Source organism: Odontesthes bonariensis, chromosome 15 (genome assembly GCF_027942865.1).
Source record: "Odontesthes bonariensis isolate fOdoBon6 chromosome 15, fOdoBon6.hap1, whole genome shotgun sequence".
Classification (NCBI taxonomy): domain Eukaryota; kingdom Metazoa; phylum Chordata; class Actinopteri; order Atheriniformes; family Atherinopsidae; genus Odontesthes; species Odontesthes bonariensis.
Genome location: NC_134520.1, coordinates 14,299,953 through 14,323,347, shown reverse-complemented (window position 1 = coordinate 14,323,347; position 23,395 = coordinate 14,299,953). Strand labels below are relative to the sequence as shown.

Genomic DNA, 23,395 nt, shown 5'->3' with positions numbered 1-23,395 from the left:
CTCTAACTGTGTTACTTTGCACAGTCAGGTTGAGTTGCAGTTACAGCCCATTTAATTGGACCAACCGGAGTGTCCAACACAGCGACACTGTGGATTGTGTTAATTCTTCTTCTAACTTTCTCGGTGGGAGAACATCATTTACATACATTTAAGTACAGCCAGATTCACTGCACACTTTGTCGTTAGACTACTTTGTCAGATAAAGGTGTAGTTATGAAATAACCGTGAGCTGACATGTAGTCTTTCCGGTTGTTTTTTTCCCCAGTGTCACGTAAACATGTTGACTGTGTCTACATTTGACGAAGAAACTCAAGCTACACCCAGAACACCGCACTCCAAGATAAGCGACAAACCCACCCACCCACCAGCTGGCTTCCCACCAACAAAAACTGTGTGCGGTGTGCAAAAAGCTGAACATCAATCAGCTCCGTTAGTTAAAGGACAAGACCGTTTTTTTTACATTGGGCCCTTGATTTCACATTATAACATGATGTTCTACTCACCCCTGCTTGTTGTTGGTAATTTGGAGCTGTTCCTAAAGTATTCGAGAGGCGTCTGGCTGCTCTCTTGAGATATTCGGCCATGAAACGGTTTCCTATGGGCAACGTTATACAGGCACAAACTATGCTGTTTATAATTTATTAATTACTGTACACTAGCACTGATAACGTGGAGGTGCGTCGCTTACTTAAAAAAATCCGGGTTACTGTAATTTTGAATTTTAGCCGAATGAATAAATAGGCAGCAGGTCTGTGGGCTGTCTGTGGTAGTAGCACGACGATGACGTCGGTAACACCCACTTTACGACAAAAATTCAAAATTACAGTAACCCGGATTTTTTTAAGTAAGTGACGCACCTCCACGTTATCAGTGCTAGTGTACAGTAATTAATAAATTATAAACAGCATAGTTTGTGCCTGTATAAACTTGCCCATAGGAAACCGTTTCATGGCCGAATATCTCAAGAGAGCAGCCAGACGCCTCTCGAATATCTTCGGACAGCTCCAAATTACCAACAACAAGCAGGGGTGAGTAGAACATCATGTTATAATGCGAAATCAAGGGCCCAATGTCAAAAAAACGGTCTTGTCCTTTAACCTACAAGAAACATGTTATGTGCGTGAAACAGATCAAAGCCCATGGGCCTTTCGCAAGCTTGTGTTTTCGCCCTGTAAAGAACTGGAAAATAAAAGGATGGGCAACACTTGCTTCCTGCTCTCCCTTTGACAGTCGGAGGAGGAGAGCAAGCTGCTGACGCACGTCCCACCAGGGACGCTGAGGACCCCTCGAGTCAGGTTTTACTTTCTTTCACACAAAACTATGCATTTCTTTACATAAAACAAACTAAATGAATACATTACATATGGAAATTAAACATTACATATGTGTAAAGCATAGCTAAATAATAGTTTACAAAAACTCAAATGAGAACAACCTGATGTTTTTTGAATGTATAAGGGCTGACATGGTTACCTATATCAAACTGCAATCAAAGAGAACTCCGAACTATGTTGATGAAGCTAAATAAGAAGGGACAGAAAAGGGAGGTTGAGTGGCAGCAGAGAGGAAGCTTAGAGGAGGAGAAAGAGGCAACAAAATTACAAGTCAGCCTAATAAAGCCCTGCCATGAAGAGGGCAATGTTCCTGCAGCCCACTCTGCTATATGTGGCTAAATTAACATTGTTTATTAGGCCATATGGCTATTTAACTGAACCCTTTTTCTTGATCCAATGCAATGTTGAGCAACGTTAAATCAGTGAAGTCACCTTAAAAGCAAGGCATTTTATGTTTATCCAATGGAGGATATTTTATATAATAATATATATAATCTCATGTTTAATGTTCCCAAATTTGTTGTAGATGCAGATAAACATTTTATGGGACTAAAAGTCTGACATCTAGCCAAGTGGATCGAGCACAATGTACCATTTAGACCATTAACATTTGAGTAGACTTGTGTCAAGGCAAGCCTCGTAGAAGATTGACTGTCACTGTCTTTTACCTCTACGTAGCCAAAACTTCAACCACAGAGAGGTGCACAGTATTCTAGACTCAGTCAAGTGTGGCCATAATGAGTCAACATCCAGGTAGTACACTGCATAAGCCATAGGTGTCAGCATTAAAGCTGCAGTCGGCAGGTTTTCAAAATTGCGAGTCTAAAGTCGGAAAATTCGAACTGATACAACTTTCAGGTCCCTCCCCCAACCTCTAACAAGCTCCGAATCGCCCCCCAAACCCCTCCCCCTCTGTGGACGAGGTTGTGCACGTGAGTTCACACCAGTGTGAGCGCACACAAGCTAGGGCAGACTCACGCTCAGCAGCGTGTGCACAAGCTGTGATTGACAGGTAGGATTCCTCCACCCTAACTTGATTGGTTAAAAACAGCCGGGAGCGCTCGGTTTTTGCAAGCATGATTACAGGCTTCAGAGGGAGCTACAGAATTCGTTATTTTTTCTAAACAGCCTATTTAATATTCTACTTCCAGAATCCCATGACAGTTCAAGCTAATATGACTAAAAAAAAGTTGCCGACCGCAGCTTTAATGTATTTACACAGACAAAACTACAAGTGTTTGCCACCTTTCACGTGGGTGACCTGGGTTCAAATCCTGACACCCCTGCATGAAAGGTACTCCCTCCAGTAGGGGTCCTTCAGAAAGACCCCCTTACCCTACCAGTGTAAGCCGCTTTGGATAAAAGCATCTGCCAAATGCAGAAACAACAACAGGTGTAAGTAAAAAAGGACTCAGTTCGAGACAAAGAAACTGTGCTGGATGACTAAATAGCCCGTATGCAGCCTCTTTTCTGCATTCTAACTTATTTAAAAGGGCCACTGTGGGCTATCAACTTTAGCACCAATCAGGCTGGTGTTTTTACAGTTTGTGTCCACTGCTACAGAGTGGATGACACAGTTTTTGCTGATGAGACAGTTTTTTGGGATAAGACACAGATGCATCAAAGTTAATTACCAGCTACTGTGAAAAGAAAGTTTCTCCAACCCATATAAGTTCCAAAACTTTCTTAGGAGGCCAAACCTTCAAGGAGGCTGTTTAAGAGTAATGAAAACCAGGCAGCAAATGTAGGGTTACTTTTACTCTTTCATTTGTTGACTTGGAAAGTCTGTTGGAAAGAACCAAAGTAAACCCTCTTGAGAGCAGTCTCACCCTCGGCTTAAGTAAAGCCCAGAACTCAGAATAAGCAGCAAGGAGGAAATTAATGATGTGATCCTAAGTAGACCAGTGAGTGGGCACACTGTAACTGTGAAGCACCGACTCATTAATTGTTGGTGTCCTTAAACAGAAGTAGTCCTTTGATATTCAGGACAACAGGCTCCATATAAGGTATTTACATCCATCTTTACAGTTGAAAGGAGCTACAATTACAACTCAATGTGGCTAGCTAATTGGGACGCACTGTCCTTGTCCTACATGGATGGGAAGGAAATTGAGTTATTACACAAAATATGTCTTAAGCCACTGTGCTGTGGACTGTATGAAAAAATGTTCAAGACGTCCTGTCTAGTCTTGTCGAGTGTATACATGCAGAAGTGATTGGATCGATTACCTGAGTGTGTTGGTCCAGCGTTCAGAGCTTTGATTTTATACAATTGGACAAACATGTTAACGTGCATTTCAAGTAAAGTAAAGTTTTGGTCAGAGTAATCAGATAAATGGTTTGTTTTTTTCCAGCACAATGCAAACAGGATAACTTTCCTTGCATCACCTGCCAGTTTCTTCCTTAAGTGGGTAACAGGCAGGCTCAGCTACCAAAATAAGAGACTCACAAAGATGTCTTAACATGATTCTTTCAGTGATTACAAACTAGTGTCAGTCTTAATTACCCTACAGTTCCAACCCTGAAAGCTCAAAAACAAACATCTATAAAATACAAGGCATCATAATGACTGTTACTGCAGGCACTGAAATGAGTGAGTTATTTCTGTCCAAGTTCTGTTTATGAGTGCGAGTTCTCCAGAGGAGCACAGACACATCTTAAAAAGGAGAAAAGTAATGGTTTGGTGCTTAGCGGTGCAGTGTGGGTGATACAAGGGATAAAAGCTTGGCAGCTAATTTTCATTTGCTTTTCTTTTTCAGTAAGTGTCCTCATTGCAGGCTTTAAAGGCCCTGCGTGAATGCTGTGGGCCTCATCTCAGCTCAGCTGGTTTGGATACGAAAGACTAATCTCCCTCCTGCTTGTGGTTTTTATGGTTTATTTTGTAGTTCTGCCAATAAAAGGCTAGAAGATAGGGAGGACATAAAATAAAAGAATGCAATCTGCTACTGCGGGCAACTCTCTAAGGATTCCTTTGAATAACTCCTCACATACATTCTTCCCTTTCTTTCTGCCAAATCATTCTGTGTAAGGTTGCCTTTGCTCTACGTATATGAATGTATGATCCAACTCCTGAGTCATTCTCTTTCACAGGGCAAACTATGGAGATTGCTGAAAAAAAAAAGGTGAGTCAACTGAAAGCAGTTAGATACAGAGCACCTGAAAGCTTATTTATGCAAAACCTCAACCTACTCTGCCATTGGCTGTCAGTGTCTCCCACCCATTTCCCCTGATTCCTTCATACAGTTTTGCTTGAACGCTTCTCCACCCACCTGCATCTGCACGCATCCACGCACACACAAAATTTAAATGTGCAGGCTGTTTATAATTGATGAGCACAGCAGCAGGGGGAATGATGAGAGAGGCCAGAGAGCCTCCGTATTTAAAATGGCATTCGGCCGACCTTTCGCAGCTTCGCTGGCATGTGTGTGTCCGATTGAATGTGCGTGTGGGTGCGTGTGAGCGTGCATGTGAGCGTGCGTGTGTGTGGAAGCATGGGTGCATATGTGGGTGTGTTTACAATGCTTGGGTGGCAGGTGGTAGGGAGAAATGTGTGAGGAGACAAATACTCATGGAAGAAATGATCTGGAGAGTATTCTTCAGAGATGCTCTGATTAAAAACACAACGATGGTAATGAGAGAGTTGAAAACCGTTAGATTGGACTCCAGTGAGTTGCCTATAATGAGAACAGGTGTAACCATTACCTTGGATCAACAGGGCAAACTTTGTTTTGGTTCAGGAGATGAGACGAACATTTAAAACTCTTTTGAACACACCTGTGTGGAATGTGTTGGCTTTTTGACTTTTGTAACTTGTGACTTTTGTCACAAGATCAGAGATGGACATTGAATTCCAGATGCTGCTCCAAACTCTGCTTGACTGACAGATAAATGTGTGTTAAAAGTCTTTGTGTTTAGTCTGTTTAACCTCAGGCTTCCAACAGCTTTTGCACCAACCGTCCTGGTGTGTAATTTATGCATATGTGGTATTTCTATTACATTGGGAACAGAATGTCACACAAGCTGCGCAGCCTGAGGAGCCTAGCAGGGTGTTTGTCGATTTCTATATGCCCACTGTGCTCGCCTGACTGCGTACATGTGCCATTACAGTCAGTGTTCCTCATCGTCAGGAGGTGAAAAAGCTGGAGGAGCAGGGGTTACAGTTGTGCGAGCAGCACGCTGTAAAGACGTGAAGATGTGGAGGAGGAGCCGTCAAGCTGCATCGTGCTCCTGTCGCCGCTGCCTACACGCACAGATTCATCCACTCGGTTTTATTCTGCTTATTTGTAACAGTGTTGCCAGCTGACAGCTTTGACGGTGAAAATGTCACAGCCATTAATTCTAATTTACAAGCTATCGCTCGTGACCCTATATTCTGAACAGTTACATTTTTACTGTTAATTGTCAATCAGAAGTCAGTGAAGCAATACTGTAGGAGACACAGAGCTAATGTAAGAAACAGCAGTCATTTCAAGCCTTAATTAAAAACACCAAAACCCTGATCTCCTTTCCAGGGGTCAGTATTGGTTGAGGCAACTGTAGTCTCAAGTTACTAACCCCAAAAGCAATGCATTTTTATGCATAACCAATTAGATAAATGTTATTACATCTCCTCAAGGCTGACTAATCTCATTGCCTTGACCTAGATTTTGAGGGAAATTAACTTGACATTACTGAAGTCAGGGCCATAACTGATAGTGCTTTGAAACTAACTTATAGCCCCACTCATCACCACTCTTCCTAAATTGTTCCTGACTTTTATTGATGCACTTTTGGAGGCTGGTTATGTTAAAAAAAAAAAAATGAATAAATAAATAAAAACATTCTGCTTCCTATATGTTGTTGCTGATAATTCACTCCTACAGTAGCTGCAGATAAAATCTACTAGAGCAGAAAGAAGTATGAACACAGGGCACCGAGGCTGAAAAGTAGATTTATTTAGACATTTCAAATGGTTAAAGATAACTAATGTAGAATTTCCCAATAGACCACATGCTCATCGAAACGCAAGCTACTGATTCTTTTACACAGCTGGAACTCATTATGATAAAGAGAATGTCTGCAGATTTAAAAAGGAGCGAAGGAGTGGGTGGAAATCCATGCATTAATGGGGTAGTGTGTGTTCATCATTGTGTGATGTGAGTGAGGAGTCAGTGCCAAGATATCAAGAGATTGAATTACACCTTAAGGGGGGTGAGTTTATGGTAGCGTGTGTAAGCAAGGAGCATACAGGGGAGAGTAAAAATCCATCACTGCAATGTGATTATTTCAAACCCTGGCTTTTTTCTTGCATCTGCACTAGGTGTGAATGTTGGAAAGTTACACATTCCTCACAAATAAGGGATGGATCCTACATCTTTTGTCAAAAACGTGTGTTTTATTTCTTATGCAACTACTAACTCTACTAACTGTTTTCTTGAACATACTAGTGCATATTTTTTTGTGTGTGTTTTCTCTTAAACGGGAAATGCACAGGGTGTGAAGTACAGGGGTTTAGCCAACCCGTTGTCCAAGCTTTAAACAAAGCCTCAGCAGCGGTTTTTGATTCAAACAGTACTTTTTTAGCCTCATTATTCAATGTACAGGTTAGTCTGACAAAACTGCATAAAACATTAGACTGTAGACAAATGATATCTACTGTTTGAATTCCTATATGTTTGTTGTGAAAGAGTGTATTTCATCCTAAGCTAACCTATGCATGTAGTTTTGGAATAAAGCAGTGCCTGATAACAGTGTAAGTGAGAAATGGAGCACCCAGGATCAAACACACTGTTGAAATGTGAAGCCCTGGAACTTCTTACCTGCACCGAGAGTGACGGCCTGTTGTGTAGTTACAGCTCATAGAGCTCTGGATGTTTTTTCTTGCTTTATTTAGGTTATCACTTTCTTTTTCCCATTTATACATTTCTGTAAGGTCAAACAATAATGGTATGCTGGCAGTGTTACATAGAAAAAAAAAAAGATTGACTTAAAGAAATTACCGCATGTCTGGTGCTAACAACTCTAGAGCCACCCACTGTCTCATAACTATGGCAGACTCAAGAGTTTTACACGTTCTGATTACCGTGAGCTAACGGAAATTTCTTTTTTTTTTTTTTTTTTTTTTTTTTTTTTTTTAACTACAGAAGCTTGTGTTCCTCCCTGTAAGTCTGCCTCTTTATCATTGCAGCAATTATCATGAAGTGAAATCTAAGAAACCGAATTTTTGGTTGTGAAAGCAAGAAAGATTTGATAGCAATACATGTGAACTCATAAAACCAAACAGATGGAGGAAACGATAACGTTAGAAGGGAAATCATTTCTCATCGCCTCCGTTTCTCTTATTTTCTCTCTTTCCAATTTCATCCCTCCAGGGTTTTGATCTCCTGTTTCTGTGGAAACATTTCCTTGACTGCGTGTTGATTCCTATGCCTAGCCCTCCACTTTACCTTCACTGCGTGCCTCTCAGCATCTCATGTTAACCTGCTTGCTCACAGGTCATCTGTTGCCCCTAGCAACTGTCCATCAAAGTATGCAGGAGAGAATTCCTCCACCGATTGCTTTACTAGAATAGATTTCAGCTTGGGCAGAAAAGTGTTGCTAGGCAAAGAGGAGATCCTGCATATATCTACAGTGTGTTCAGAGGTGCTGACTAACAACGAGGAACAGTTCAATTATACTATCTGTTATTATCTGCAAGGATGGGACGAATGTGTCTATTATTATATACTACTTTCTGTGGATGTGGATGCATCCTAATAGACACACAAACAAAATGAGAAAAGAAGCTAATTTAACTGTATCATCTTGCTCAATAGTGTATTATATTGATTTTCAACTTTCTTTTTTACTTATATATTGTAGTCTACCAACGAATGAGGATCATCTGGAAAACAAAAGAGAGAGAGCAATTTAAAAGCTAAGAACATTTGCAGAATTGGAATTCAGTGACAGTGTTCCTCCAATGGTAAATAACACAGAGACACAATTAGGACTTAGCAGAGCGAGACAGTGAACATTTACTGATGACTGGGAAAGTCTTCCTGGCCGAAAGCCTGTCGTACGCACTCTTGGTTGCTCACAAATATATTAAGACACACAATGAAAACCACAATACCTGAGCACAAACCAAGGGCCTTTTTCTTAAACTCACAGGGACATATGACATAAATGGGAAAAAAAAATTAATCGGCTATTGAGAATGAATGTAATAACACAACTCTGATTTTAGGCTTAAAGTTTCTTTCTTTCTTCTCCCCCTTTCCTTGTAATTATCACATCCTATGGAAACTGCTCAACAGAAAGAACTGCAAGTCATAATCCTTTCACAAACACACCAACATCTGCCCAATTAATCCACACATGTACTTGGTCTTTACCTAACATACGACCTGTACATATGACAATAAGCCAGGCGACATCCCTCCCTCGGGTGTAGCTAGGAATAGTTTCTATGGTAACTGGCACAAAAGCAGTTTTGAGTGACAAGTGGTAATAGCTGACAGAAAAGGCAGTGCAAAGACATAGCCCCCCCCCCCCGGATCTTATTATTAGCTTACTGGTCCTCTAAGACACATTATTTCCTCTACATCTAAACCCCCCCCCAATCCTCCATATACCTCAAACTCTCTTTCTCTATTCTCGCCTCTCTGGATCTGCTTCTCTGTTTCTCCACAGTTCTTTTCCAGCTGAGAACATATAGCAGTAAACTAGTAGGCATCGCTCCCATTCTGTCACTATGAGAGCATTTCTTTTTCTAGTCTCATAGTGCTGAACAGCTCTGAACTCTGTCAACAACACTTCTACAGCATTCAGAGGACAATCTGCTGAAGGGGGGGGGGGGGGGGGAATTTGACATTGAAAGAGATGCAGTCTGCCATTTGAGGAAACTGCAGGAAACTGAAGTCACTGTATTGAAAGAATTTAATTTTCACAAAAGGTGTGTTTGCCTGTTTTAACTTAAGTCTGTATATTAAGGCTGGGGTGTCTGAGGATGGAGGTACAGACCTCACTGTAGGCCAGGAGAGCCAAGCTGATATCTGCTCCATCAAATTGTTCTAAATATCACTGTCACCATTTAAACGGTACTTTTGTTTGACAATATCTGTTTGCTTTTCTTTTATTGTTTGATTAGGTGTAGCCATGAGGTTAAAGTTAGGTTTATGTTCAGTTAAAGTCAGGAAAACATTCAAATATGGAAGCTTTTAAAGTTGTTAAAGATACTCTTTGTTGAATTTTTTTTTTTTTTTTTTTTTTTAAATACCCCAAATTCAACTACAGCCATCAACAAAATAGGAATAAATTAGTACATATGATGTTGAATACAAACCATGTATGTGCTGAAGCCGAGATATACAAATGGCTAACTTTATGGGCCGACCGGACTTTCCTGTAATACCACTTTGTAAAACTAGATGGGGCATGAATCACCACAGCATCAAGTCTACCCCGGAGCCAACAGAGGAAAAAGAAGAAGCAGTGGCGGGTGCTGCCAGTAGAATATTAACAAACTGCCAGCAAACAGAGCACAGAGACCAGTAACATTAAGTAACAGTAATTATAGAGGATGCCTCTGGAAGGCAAACATTATTTATGCCACCACACCCTCCCACGAAGAAACTCCATTCAGCAGCAAAGATACAAAATGACAGAAAGAGAGGCAAAACATGAGTAAATACTGACATAACCCTTTGTTGGAGACAGCTTAGGGGCTGCAAAGGACTGAAATGTAATGAAACCTTGCAACATTACTTCTGGGCTGGTAAGTAAAGAGCTTCAAATGTTCACATTTTGGATGCTTGCTTACTTTGAATTAAAAGAAGACAGTTGTAATCAACAAGCATCAGAAAGGCTGAGTCTTTAATAGGAATGGAAACATAAAACTCTGCCCTCTTGTGGAGATAGTTTTTGAACAGAAAAGTTACAAAATCCACCTTTTAAGTCTGTATAGCCCCACTTAGCTAAGCTTCTGTAAAGGTTAGACACAGGCACTGAGATTTTACAAACAAATACTGGCCTTGCTTTGATTACATTTTGGGGTGTGGAGAGAGATTTTCTTCTAAGGCTAAAGTTTTGAGCTGCTTAGATTTATCGCTTAAACAATTATTAAACAATTATTTTGCACCAATGTCACTTGGAAGACGTTTATCTCCGGGTTTGATTGTCATGAGAAGTCAACAGGAGGACACGGCATACCAAAAAAAAGATAAATATGATGCAGCATTTAACATTTAACTGACTGCTGTGACCTAAAACGATAAGGATCTCATGATGAATGCAGGTTTCAGAGTTAGCATCTGTGGTCCAAAACTACAGTGATGCAGTCCCTGGATGTTTGTTTCACAAACATAATGTCAGTGTCTTGAGTGTGTTTGATTTTTCACATTGCGTTTTTTGCATGCAAAGTCCTAACTGCGACCCACCAGATTTCTGAGTTTTTGAGGTAGTGCAAGATTATGGTCACGAAGTGAAGCACTCGCATGGTAACTATAAAAAGTAACCATCAGTGGAGCTATGAGTATTCAATTCACCATGGCAACTGGTGCAGTAAAAAAGGTTTTTCTAGGTTGTTATATTTAGAAATGGTTAATATGACTACATCTTCAGAAAAAACACAACAGAACTACATTGCAAAAGGAGAGAGAAGTGCTGCCCGAATCTGTGTGGAAGTTTGAATGCTGCTGTCTGTTTACTGAACATTTCAGCACACCTTTTGGTGAATAAAAATGGAGGGATTCTATTGAATAACGTTTATTTTTCCATTCGTGTAAAATCCCATGTTCACCTTGATTCAGTTACTATATTGGAAAACTACTGAGGCCACAAATGATTTCTTATTTGCAATTTCATGTCCCATCTCTAACTGACCCCTGTTCGACTCAATTTTTCATCCCGGCACCACTGAAGTCATGCCTAGGAAATTTTTAGGCAGCCACAACCTTAAATTGCAAAAGAGATGAGCATTGCTCATTAAATAGAGATATTTTCATACAGTAAGAAGTGATTATTGCTGTTTATCATCAAACCCTCCAACTTGGTTGTATACAAAACCAAGGTTGATCATTTTTCACTTTCATATGACATGGATATACGGAGTATTTTAAAAGGACACGTTTAATGCCACTAGTTCACAAATTGACACAATCTCTGAGGGCTTAATGAACATGCTTTGGTCAAAATGCCACAGAAAAACTGTACAACAGCTCCCTTTTCAACCATGAAGGAGTGAGCCACTCAACTCCACTCCATCCCTCTCTTCTACTATGATGTCTGATATTTGAGGTCTGTCCAACAGCTTTGAGTTACCGTGCAAATGTAAATTTGGGAACAAATTACATTCAATGACCCTTGAAGCACATTATTACCTTATAAGAGAGCATACAACACCTTGGCTGAAAGCTCTTACAACCGCCCACCAAACTGATAGAAAAATACTTGACTTGCAATTCTATTCTCAAATACTTACATTCCCTTTTGTGCAGTTCAGCCACAGTTGGTAGTGATCCCTTTTTTAGACAGAGTGTGGTCATCAGTCATGCGGTTGGTCCATTCCTCTGATACTAAGAGCCATTTCTTATATGGGCTTCTTTTCTACAATATTTACAAGTTTATTTCTGAAATAGCAAAGCAGCTAATGTCACTGATGGTGCATTGAGTTGAAAAAAAATAGGACATTTGAATTTTCAACTTCTGAGAAAAAAGAAGAAAAAAAAAAAAAAAGGAAAACCATTAAGAAGTCAGATTCCCTTGTCAGGATGTAAATACATTAAATCAAACAAGAACCTGTCAGAATATTATAAGCACATTTCTCTCATCTAACTCTGGTCTGAGCTGTGTTGGTGACGTGCCAATACAATCTACTTGGCTGGATGGCGGTGAGTCAGAAGGTTGTTAGTTTGGACCCCAACTTCCCCAGTTCACATGTCGAAATGTCCCGGGGCAAGATACTAAACCCCACATTGTCCCCAATAACTTGCAAGCTGCTTTGGATAAGAGCATCTGTTAAATGAATAATCCCCTGCCAATCTGAACAGAGTTTTTAAGTTTAGAGTTTATAGGTGTTGTAACTTAAGAGATATAAAGCCAGATATTGTTCCTATAAATAACAGGCACTTTTACGAGACAACAATCATATACAATAAACAGTCAATCACGGAAAGGACATATCTAATTTGTGTCCCAAAATCCACTCCCAATGTGACATGTAGATTGATTTGGCCCTCAACATCAATCAGGTAAATGAAGAAAGGATATCCCATGTCTGACAGCTTCCTCAGACTCAGCAGGAGGGATTGGATGAGGAGATAGTCTGGATTTTTCTTTTAGAACCTTGTCAGCGAGCACAATACTTTAAAGCAATACTATGTAACATTTGTACCTTAAAAATTGTGCGGCTGGAATGAGTTTTAATATTACGATTGGCCTGTCTCCTATGCCCTTCGGTGGTCTGAGTTGAAAAGACTGCGCTATGTAACTTTGCTGGACCGGCGGCCCGGGAGCTGAGCGGAAGTACTTCGACTTGCTTTCTGGCACACCTACCGCAAAAACAAATAGACCCCTCTCACGCTCCCAGGTACATTTGATTACTCTTACCTTCTCAGTCGACATAGCTTGCACCTTCTGACTCCTCGCCGGTTTGTCAACAAACGTGAAACGTGAAAGCGAAAGGGTGTTGTATTTACGACAGTGTAACCGTACATTACCTCCAAGCCTGTAGGGGGAGCTCCATAGTGGGCTTTTTGAGAAGTTACATTGTATTGCTTTAAGTCACCATGGTAACTGACCCAGAGTTTGAGTTACCCCAACCACAAACACCCTGTCACAGCTTGTGCTGTAAATGTAAGCATGTAGCCAGGGTCCACATGCAGATACCTTGAGTTAGAATACCTCATGACTATAGATAGAATTGTGCATGTTCTGTGATAAATGTCAGTACACACATTTTTTTTTCAACAAAGCGAAAAAATGTGCGTGAAATGATAGAGACCAAAAGTCCTAGCCTGATAAACCAGCCTAAATGGATTGGATGTCTAATTTAGTCTGGCTCCGATCAATGGATACAACGGAACATTGTTGATGAGCACAACCCGTTGTCTTTCAAACCGTGTCTGTGCCTATAGGCCAACGCTCTGACCAATCAGCGCAACTGACTGTGACGTAGTAAGCGCGACAGAAAGCTTTGGTGGGAGGGGACTCTTCCAAAACTGATGCCAAGGCTGAATCAAACGAGCGCTGTTCCATTGCCGCCGCCATCTTTCTTGTTGTGCTTTCGCTGTCTATGTTCGCTTCCACTGCCCAACGTCGCACTGCTCTGTCGTCACTCCCTCAAAACCCCGCACCAGAACCCTCTGCCCCGCCCGCGTTGATTCAAAACACATCTCTGCGTTGTGATTGGTTTAGTTGCCATCTGCCAGATTCAGGGCAGTATTTTCAAAATGAAAAGTGGTTCGAGGCCAGACCCAACCGCAGGCAAAACATTTTGCCGTCCAGCAGTTGGCGCTGGTTTTCCAGGCTACGAAAGTCCCCATTAACATCTTACCAATCCATAGTAACGCTTCACTCAAGGGACGGAAGTGTGAGTGATGACATTGATTTCTTCTGCTACATTCTAGTCATGAATGCTGCAGCAGTTCTGTCATCACAGAGTGAATTCTGTCATCACGCGACAGACTTGATACCTGGAGATTTGATGCATTATGACGATATGCTTCAGCCAGTCGAATGTCAATGCTCTGATACAAGCAGTAGTAAGTAGTTCAACACAATTCTGATACCCATTCCCTCAAGTTACCCAACATCTGAATACAAAAACAGAGCCAGAGCTCAAACTGGATGTAGGGCACTAATGACAGGAATGTGACAACAGAGACTATTCTCCATGCAATGAATCAGTCAGTTGTGCAAGATAGAGCGTGCTTTTCTTTGCAGCTAAACTTTAGTAGAACTTCCTTTTCAATCGCTCACAAATCTGACCGTTAACTTGTTAAAGGACTGTACTAGAGACCGTGACATCATGTGAATGCCCGGAGAGTTTGAGGAAACAGACGGGCCAGTTTGAGTGTCATTGTTCAATTTTCCCTTACTTGAACAGAGGAGCAGGGCAACTGGGGCAACATACACAAAACCCTGTAAAAATCTCCTCTGCCACAACCGCTACCTTCTTTCTCGCACAAACCAACAGGGATACGCACTCATAATCCTAACCTCTTTTTTGCTCCCTCTTACGCCCGTCAGCATTCTAAATGTGGCTTGGTAAACAAAATAAGCAACTAATGCTCACAAACAATGATAGTGCATCGAGTCTGTACACATTAAAGAGCTCACTTTTCACAATAGCTAACAGATTTACACGTGCTCGGTCACGGTTTACTAAATATCCATCTGAAGTTCTCCTCGCAGGAAAGATCCTACAACTTTAACCTAGATTCTTATCATGTGGCCATGATCTCCATTGGTCCCCCCTTAACATTTCCCTCACAAAATGAGAAAAAAAAAAAACAACTACATATGGGCAAACAAAAAAAAACAAGCAGCTCGATAATCGCGAAGATTTACAACGAGCATGGCATCAAAACGTGGAAAATCACAAGTTTAGCAGAGGAGGCTGATCAAAAAATAGAAGTGAGGTTGTGGAAAGAAAAGAGCAGAAGGAGCCGAGGAAGACTGAAAGTATGTCACCTGTAATATTGTTGAAAGCGCTAAAATATTGCATGAAAAGATAAGCACTGCGATAGTTTAATTAACAGCGGGTAATTGAGAAACAGTGTGGAGCTGCCAAAGGAAATAATGGTCTGCCTCTAACAATAGCCTCTGTTCCACTGAGTCAAACGAAAGTCCCTGTGATTGGAAGAAATTCTTTATGGAAGGAAAAAGCCTCTGAAAGTGGAAACAAAATCCTCCCACATGAAGCCAAATGGCTACACCACAGGAAGGTGTTTTTCTTTTCCCTTTTCATGTTGTACTTTATGGCACGGATGGAGATGCTGCATTTTTTAAACTCACTGTACATCGTGTACACAACGTCACTAAAAAAGGAAACCCAATTCAGTTCAGGGCACAGACGCCACTTTTTAAACCTGGAGGCACTGGCAACACTGTCATTCTGATTATGTCTTTTTTTTTTGGTGCATTTGTTTTTTTGAGAGATTGTCAGAAAGTAACTGAAAAAAGAAAAAGGCAGATGGTACCCAGGAGCTTCATTTGGTGCTTGTTAAACACACCGAGCAGATTACATGGTGCGCAGGCTCTGAAGCCACAGCGAGCACTACATTTTCAACATGTTGAGCTCAAACCTTTGCAGCATGTATGAAATTAGAAACTCTAAACCACCGCATAGATTTTATAGATAATTATGTGTTTTCCGGCTGTCCACGGCACTATTGGTTGCTTTTTCTATCAGCGCTCTTTGTGTAGGTGTGAATATTTGATGAGAATGTAGCAGGGGGGTGCTTGAAGGCTTCAAAGCTGAGTTTCTCAACCGATTCTTCGCTCGAGTACATTTTTGTGGCACAAGAGAGATACTAGATGCTATTAAATCCATCTTATAGACATAAACACACAGATAAACAAGAACTCACAGGAAACGTTTACAAATGCATTCACAATTTGTTTCTGTTTATGTGGCTTCAGCTCAAGTGCACAAGCCTTTATTTTTCAGTTAAGGCTCATAGATCATGGAAGTAAAGGTAATGGGAATCAAACTCCTTCAGAGCCCGGTGTTTCACAACGAGAGATGAAGAGAGTAGAGGCACATGCGGTGGGCCCAGCTTCAAGGACAGGATGTACTGATTTGCCTCTTATTTAGTAAAGAGTGTGAGAGAAACTTACCACTAAAATTTCCACCAGTGCCCACTCATACACAGGCTTATTCTATCATAAATATCTGAGTCTGTGCACATATACATACTTATGTATAATATCTCTCTATATCTATCTATCTATCTATCAATCAATCTATATCTAAGTATATATAGATCTATATGTAGAGAGAGAGGGTACAGCATGAATGTTGTGTAGGTGGCATAAGCATTGAAATAGTAAACACATCTCAATTATTCCAAGTCTTGACAATTTAAAGCTCAAAGGACTTGATATTCCTCCTGCAAAGTAGTAATTATAGTTAGTTTCCACACTCCATGCTCAGCCGGTGCAGTTGAAAGACATTTCATTATATTTGGGTTGTCAGAGCAAACCTGCGGTGAATATTAACTCGAGCTCAACCCATGATTTCAGTCTATCGGTGTTTGACCTTTTCAGTCTACTCTCATCTCTCCTCAAACCATCAGCTGCAAATGCAAGATTTTATTTATCCATTTATTTTTTTGTAAATCTGTAATTGATTTATTTATTTATTTTTAATAAATTGTGATACCTTGGCAAGAATACTGCCTCTTCTCCAGTATTCCCCATTCTCCACTGAAATCCCTTAAAATATTCACGGCGTGGGCATAATAAGGTGGACAGAGTCTTGCTCATCCTTCCTCAAATGGCTCTCTTGTGTATTTTATTAACAAGGGCTGCTGCCTGGAGACTAATCTAAACCTGAATTTACATTGTTTTGAGCTGGGATGCTCGGCCAAAATGAACATAAGAGCCATAAAACCTCAGTTGAAACAGAGCTCAACCTCAAGAGACAAGGGATGAACTGTGAAAATCTACCAACATGAGAGAATATTTTTTACCACCCGTTTCCATTTGCTTTTGTATTATTTTTCCCCCTTTGGCCTGCGCCAGCTGTACATCCTTCCAAACATATGCTTCGGTGTCAGACAACGGTTAAGTGCAACTTTCATGAAAATGTTGCCGTTAATGAAGTGCAGTGTTAGCTTGGCGATTGCTGCTGTTAACAGAAAATCCATCTGTAAAATAATTCACATTTATTCATATCACTTTTAAAAGACCCCTAATTGAACATTTGTTGTTTTTTTTTTAAACAGAGAGGGCAACCTTCTCAGAAATGCATTACCCTCCAGCCGTCTCATCATCCTTCATGGGACACGTCAATTTAAGCAGCCCAACTGAGGAAACTCAAACAGAACTGTGTAACCCTAAATATGAATTGAATAAAATGATAAAAACAGAAAACTAATTTTCTGCTTTAAAGACTATATAGAATAGAATATAAAAGCAGTTGGGTCATTATTAAATCTGGTAAACACCTGGCAAATGAGCTCAAACGGAGTATGGAAAATTTAAAAAAAATAAAATAATTATTATTATTTTTTTTTAAATAAAACTCACCATTATCAGAGACTCACAGGGGAGCTAAAAACCAGTAAAGATCCCGCCATCACATCTAGTTATCGACCCGTCACTCATCAAAACAGACATGAAGATAATAATGTCATCACCGATAGCTATAAAAACTGAGAAAGTCACTCCATCAATAATTCACTCTGACCAAACTGGCAACTCCAACAATAGACACAGGTTATTCAGTTTGATTAATTGGATTTGGAGTCGTTTTTTTTTGTTTTTTTTAACTGGGTCAAGATTCTCTACCCGACTCCGAGAGCAGAAGTTACTATAAATAGTTTCACTCTACACCGGGATGCTAGGCAAGGATGTCTACTCTCCTCATCACTACTTTCAGTCTTTATTGAGCCCCTAGCAGCAGCTATTAATCAGAATGTTCATATGAAAAGACAACTACTACAAACTGCCAGATCAGCATTTATGCAGATGATGTTCTTTCATTTTTACAAAACCCAAACTGACCTTCATGAGAGACAATCAAGGTCATCAGCAATTCTGTAAAATTTCTGACAATTTGATTCACTTAACTAAATCAGCTATTCTGCCACTACATACACACAGATGGGATGGGGTAGCTCAAACACAACCTCCACCTCTGTGTACAGATCACAAAACCTATTTGGAGATCTATATTTCCCCCAGGCTGTCGAAGTTGTTCAATCTTAACTATTTTTCTCATATATATATATATATATATATATATATATATATATATCACAGCTTGACATTTAATTATGTTTGAGACCATAGACATTGTGAATGATTGACTCCACAGAACTGTTTTATCTTTGTAGTTTGACAAAAACAAATTGTCATTTTCTTGACACCGAGCACATTCATGAATGCACTGTGATGGTCTCGGAGTGAGAGACGAGCGCAGGTGGTCATTCCATTTCCATCCCGCAGCCTCCTTATTTTAACTTTGGTACACCTAGACAAATGTAAATATTCAATGTATTTAGATATTGTGTGTCAATCAATACATAGAAAGGGTTACGGTATTACACTGTTAACCCTGGAGACTTATATGCTAATATGTATGACTGTAGTTGAGGTTAGTTTAGCTCTTCAAAACAAAACAATGCTAATATCAACCCGAGTTTTCATCTGACATTGGTCTCATTTCTATTTGGTCGAATAAAACTAGTTTTTCCATTCTTGAGTGAAGTTTGTATACGATTGTATATGATGGCCGGATGTTTTCATGGCCACACTTAATTTCTCAGCTTTATTGCATTAGATTGTGTTGCACACTGCAGGCAGTGTGGAGGAGAAGAAGAGGGGACTTAAGGCAAGTTTCTCAAGAGTGAGCATGTCTTCTCATACACTCCAGATACATTGTCCGATGCAGTAAAATATTCCACTCTTATAACACCATTTATCAACTGACTCCAATAGTATTTACAAGTTTAATGTTAACTTGACGGTATATAGGAATCCAGTACTTAAAGACTCAATAAGACCCGACAGTAGCATTAGTCTTATTTTAGCCCAATTAACAGCTGATATCAAATTTGAGTGCACTAAAAGATGCCTGGTTACGTCTCAAATTCTGTTCTCACACTTTACAACTTTACAAGGAAAAAATAAAGCGGACATACAAAAAACAACAGACTTACTGCAGATTCTATACCTTACATGGAAGACGGCATCTGTGCTGACCCTGCTCTCCCCTGTCAGCCCTAACTTTCCCCATTCCCAGCCCATGTGTGTGTCTTTTAAATATGATGAATAGAGAACTCTCACAGCTAATATGACTGTATCGGAAGGGGAAAATTATGGCCAAACACTGCACCGGTAGCAAATCATATCTGCCCTTCGCTCTCGCTCCCTGCATCTCCACTTCTCTGACCCAATCGCAACATTCGGACTATAAATAAATGCCGGAGCTGTCACACAGGCGAATGCAGCTGCCATCCTGGGAATTTGTGGCAGGGAGAGGATGTAGATAGGCCAAAGGAATAACAATAAGGCCAATATTCATCTTTGCAAATATAGGAGGGACACGAAGCCAACGCAGGTACACTCAGAGAGCTGAATTGTTGAATTGACTGTGACTAAGACACACGGACGGGCATTTCTTGATGCCACTGACTGTAACTGAGAGCAAAGAGAGAAAATTGTTAGAGATACATTTAGGGAAAAGTGACCCATAGCTCCCAGTACAGTTTTGTAAAAATAACTTCAACAGATTTAGAGATTTTGTTTCTTTTAGGAAGATGTTCCCATTTGTTGAAACATCCATAAACATCCATAAACAAGCAGGCATGTCTGCTGAGACATCCATCCACAGTTCTCTTTGCCAGGAGGACGTTATTTGGATAAAACAAAATAAATACTCCACACTCCCCCAAATGTGGCCGGTCATCCTTTCAAGCTCTATGTCCTATGTGTGAATATTTTATTTAATCTATTTTTCTTTAAAAACAGCAGTGTGAAAGATGAGTCACGCTCAGAGTGAATTTGGATCATTCTTAACCCTATTATCATGCTAAATCAGCAGGACCACCACATATTGAACACATTTGGCTTCAGATTGCTTCTGGCAAATAAATCACTAACAACGTCTATACAATTGCACCATGTTATTGAACAGCTTCATCACTAGGTTGTCTCATGGAGCCTAGGGCTCTTGGAACTCTAAGTGCCAGACAGCGATTATGTCCATTCAGCTATCATTTACTCAAATCCACAAATCCTCAACAACCTTGCATATATGTGTATATGTACATATTGTCATTTTTTTTCTTATGGGGATGTATAGTCAGTCTCCCTTGCAAAAATGTATCTTGAAATTAATTGCCTGCATTAATTGACATCCAACGGAGATCTGCGAGGATGGCGACTGGGACAAAGCCTCCTGGGTAATAGTTAGTCTTCCAGCCTCAGCTGCTCAGATGTCAACACACTTGGAGAAGAATGCAAATGCAGGCAGCGCGAAGTCTACAATTATGCGTTAGTGAGGGCTGTTAATTAAGCTCCTCCAGCATGCTCTGATAAGATGGCAGCAACATGAAGACAATAAAATGTATGGGTGTCAGGATTCTCCGGCAGGCAAATTACTGACTGTGATTGCAAGTGTTTTGTTAGTGTCACAGCAGACGTACAAATTGGATGCTGTGCTCAGACGCTATATGTGTTCACATAGTATAAAACCAGTGACAGGTTTGCAGAGTAATTAATATTTTAAAATGGTCAACAGAGGAGGAGGAAGCCTTCTGCCTTTGCTGCATAAAAAAAACAACAACAACATGCTCTTTGAAGTCCACAAAGTGAAGAAAGAGGGTGGTGATTTTTGTTTTTTTTTCATGATGAACAAGTCAACCGATTTGAAGTAGATTAAACACAAACAGATTATGGCGAGAAAGCACTGTGCTACAGTGGATTCCCCTCAGAAAGACTGTGGCTCATCTGTAAAAGTTTGAAAAAAAAAAAAAAAAAAAAAAAAAACATTCATTTATGCTTTTTGTGCTTTTCTTTCAATAAAAGCATCACAGGCACAAGCAATCAGCCCCCCAGACAGCTTCAGGTCGTCCTGAAACTCCTCAGAAATTTAGCTTCCCCCCCCCCCCCCACAATCTGCATCATCAGCCTACATGGAATTCTCTCTTTAAGTATTTTTGCCTAAACATCCAATCCCAGGGGCATCTTCACTGTATATCTTTTTTTTTATTTATTTTTTGGGGGCTTTTTATGCCTTTAATCATAGGACAGTTGGAGAGAGACAGGAATGCAAGGGGCAGAGAGAAAGAGGAGACATGCAGCAAAAGGCCACTCGGTGCAGGACTCGAACTGGGGCCAGCTGCAGCGAGCACTGTAGCCTCTGTACATGGGGCGGCTGCTTAACCCACTACGCCAACGACCGCCCCCACTGTATATCTTTATAGAATTAAAACCTGTTCAAATAAAGATTTCAATATCTTTGTCAATCATCTTGTAGCTTTTGGAATTACAATTTGTTACTGAAACCTTTTTTTTTATTTTAATGGTTATGGAAATGGAAATGAACTTTATTTATACAGCCCTTTACAGACAATCCTTACGGTGTACCAAAGTGCTTCACAGCAGGTAATAAATAAAGAGAAAAATAAGTAAAAACAAATAAAAACAATAAAAGAACAGTGAAAGCAATAAAATATAACAAAATCGATTAAGATAAAATAAGATAAAAGTGCCATCATACTACTGGGTATTAAAAGCAATCCTAAATAAGTAGGTTTTTAGCCTAGATCTGAAGAGGCCCAGGTCAGAAATGAGAATTATGCTAAGGGAATTATCTGAAAAATATTCAGAGCACATAAAATTGCTTCACTTGCATTCATGCCTACATTTTTTTTTTGATGAGGTACGAACAATTAAGCGGCACTGATCATTTTTACCTCTTTTCCTGTCTCTCAGAAAGTAAAAGTGGTTTTACAGGCAACAGGAACAACCGTCCTGCACTAACCGTGGATTGCATGGCGTCATATGTACAAAGATGCTGAATGACAAATTGCTTGGCTGCTAGCTAATATTTGGCCCCATAATGCCAAATCTAACATGGGCCTCCTAATTTAATAAGAACTCAAAATTGTAATTCAGTTACAGGCTTCAGTTGAGTGGCAGAGCACAGTGGAAAAAGTTCAAGGCCGACAAAGCAGAGTGGAAATCACCTGGAGTACACTGAGGTGTTTCTGCACAGACCATAATCATTACCCTCACTCTCATCACCAGTAGTGGTGACTTAAATAACTGGATCCCCTTGTTAATCCCTCCTCTCTTTTTTTTTCTTCTTCTTTTTACAAAGCTTTTTTTTTTTTTTTTTAACCAAACTGAAATACAAATGAATATATTCACATGAGAAACAGCTTTTAGATCCTGCAAGAGGAGGATTTCCCTCTTCTTCTCTCTTAATTCTGACACTTTCTCAAATCTTGGAGTGATTTAGAGCAGTCGTTTGAACTGGCAAATGTGCAACAGTATGGAAAGAAATGGAACAGCTGAAGAGAGGGGGAGAAAGAACAGAACAGAATAGAATAGAACAGAACAGAATAGAACAGAACAGAAGTGAGCAGGTGCCTACCTGAGGTAACGCAGTGGTTCTATGGTTTCAGCCTCTGCCTCAGCTGAGCTGTGGTTCATCTTTTCCATCTGTTTTCACCCAGCACGAAACGGCAAAGCAGGAGAAAGGCTGAGCTGTGCTTCTCCAAAGAAAGCACTTCCGTTCCTTCTCCCTGACTCTGGCTCAGTAAACAGGCTGTCAACCTCTTAGCTTCGGGATAGACTGGGAATCTGAGCGGGCTCGCACTCTCTCTGAATATTTCACCCCAGCTCTTGATTGGTTCGGATGCTGGTAGGCAATTACTTGCTGCTGCTGCACACACACACACGCGCGCGCGCGCGCACACACCCTCGCTGAATCTTTGCCTCTGTGTCACTGCCTCTCCTGTCTGCTTCTTTCCCACCGTGTCCGCGGCTCGCTCTCTGATCAAACCAGCTGGCTCTGTGTATCAGCTGCTCTCGCCGGGAAATCCAGCCAATCAACAACCAGGAGGCATGGCGCGCGCCAACTGATTGGCTCACACCGCCTCAAACGACCGTCGACGTTCAGTCGTCCAAAGTGCAACGCCTTCCATCACCTCCTCGAGAGTCACGCAAATACACACTCACACGTATGTATCCATACTTCGTGGTGGCGAAATGATCCCTTGATGTGGACTCTGGAGCACGCATCCGGGGGGGTGAAAGCACCTGCTGTCACTATGGTGGGAGACAAAGGAGGCAAACACAAATGGGATGGAAATTGTATGAACAGAGCTGGAGTGGGCCCGAGTGGGCGTTGATGCATACAT

The 23,395-nt window shown here is 40.6% G+C and overlaps 1 protein-coding gene across 2 annotated transcripts in view; it reads right to left on the bottom strand.

Moving 5' to 3' along the window:
* Positions 1-23,025, bottom strand: part of yjefn3 (YjeF N-terminal domain containing 3) — a 47,428-nt gene extending 24,403 nt beyond the window's left edge. Inside the window, exon 1 of one of the 2 annotated variants that reach the window (XM_075485103.1) lies at positions 22,627-23,025. In XM_075485103.1, coding sequence (XP_075341218.1) covers positions 22,627-22,694 — 68 coding nt within the window. In that variant the 5' untranslated portion in view covers positions 22,695-23,025. The remainder of the gene's footprint in view (positions 1-22,626) is intronic. The other variant, XM_075485102.1, reaches the window with a different exon arrangement.
* Between the last annotated feature and the right edge of the window lie 370 nt (positions 23,026-23,395).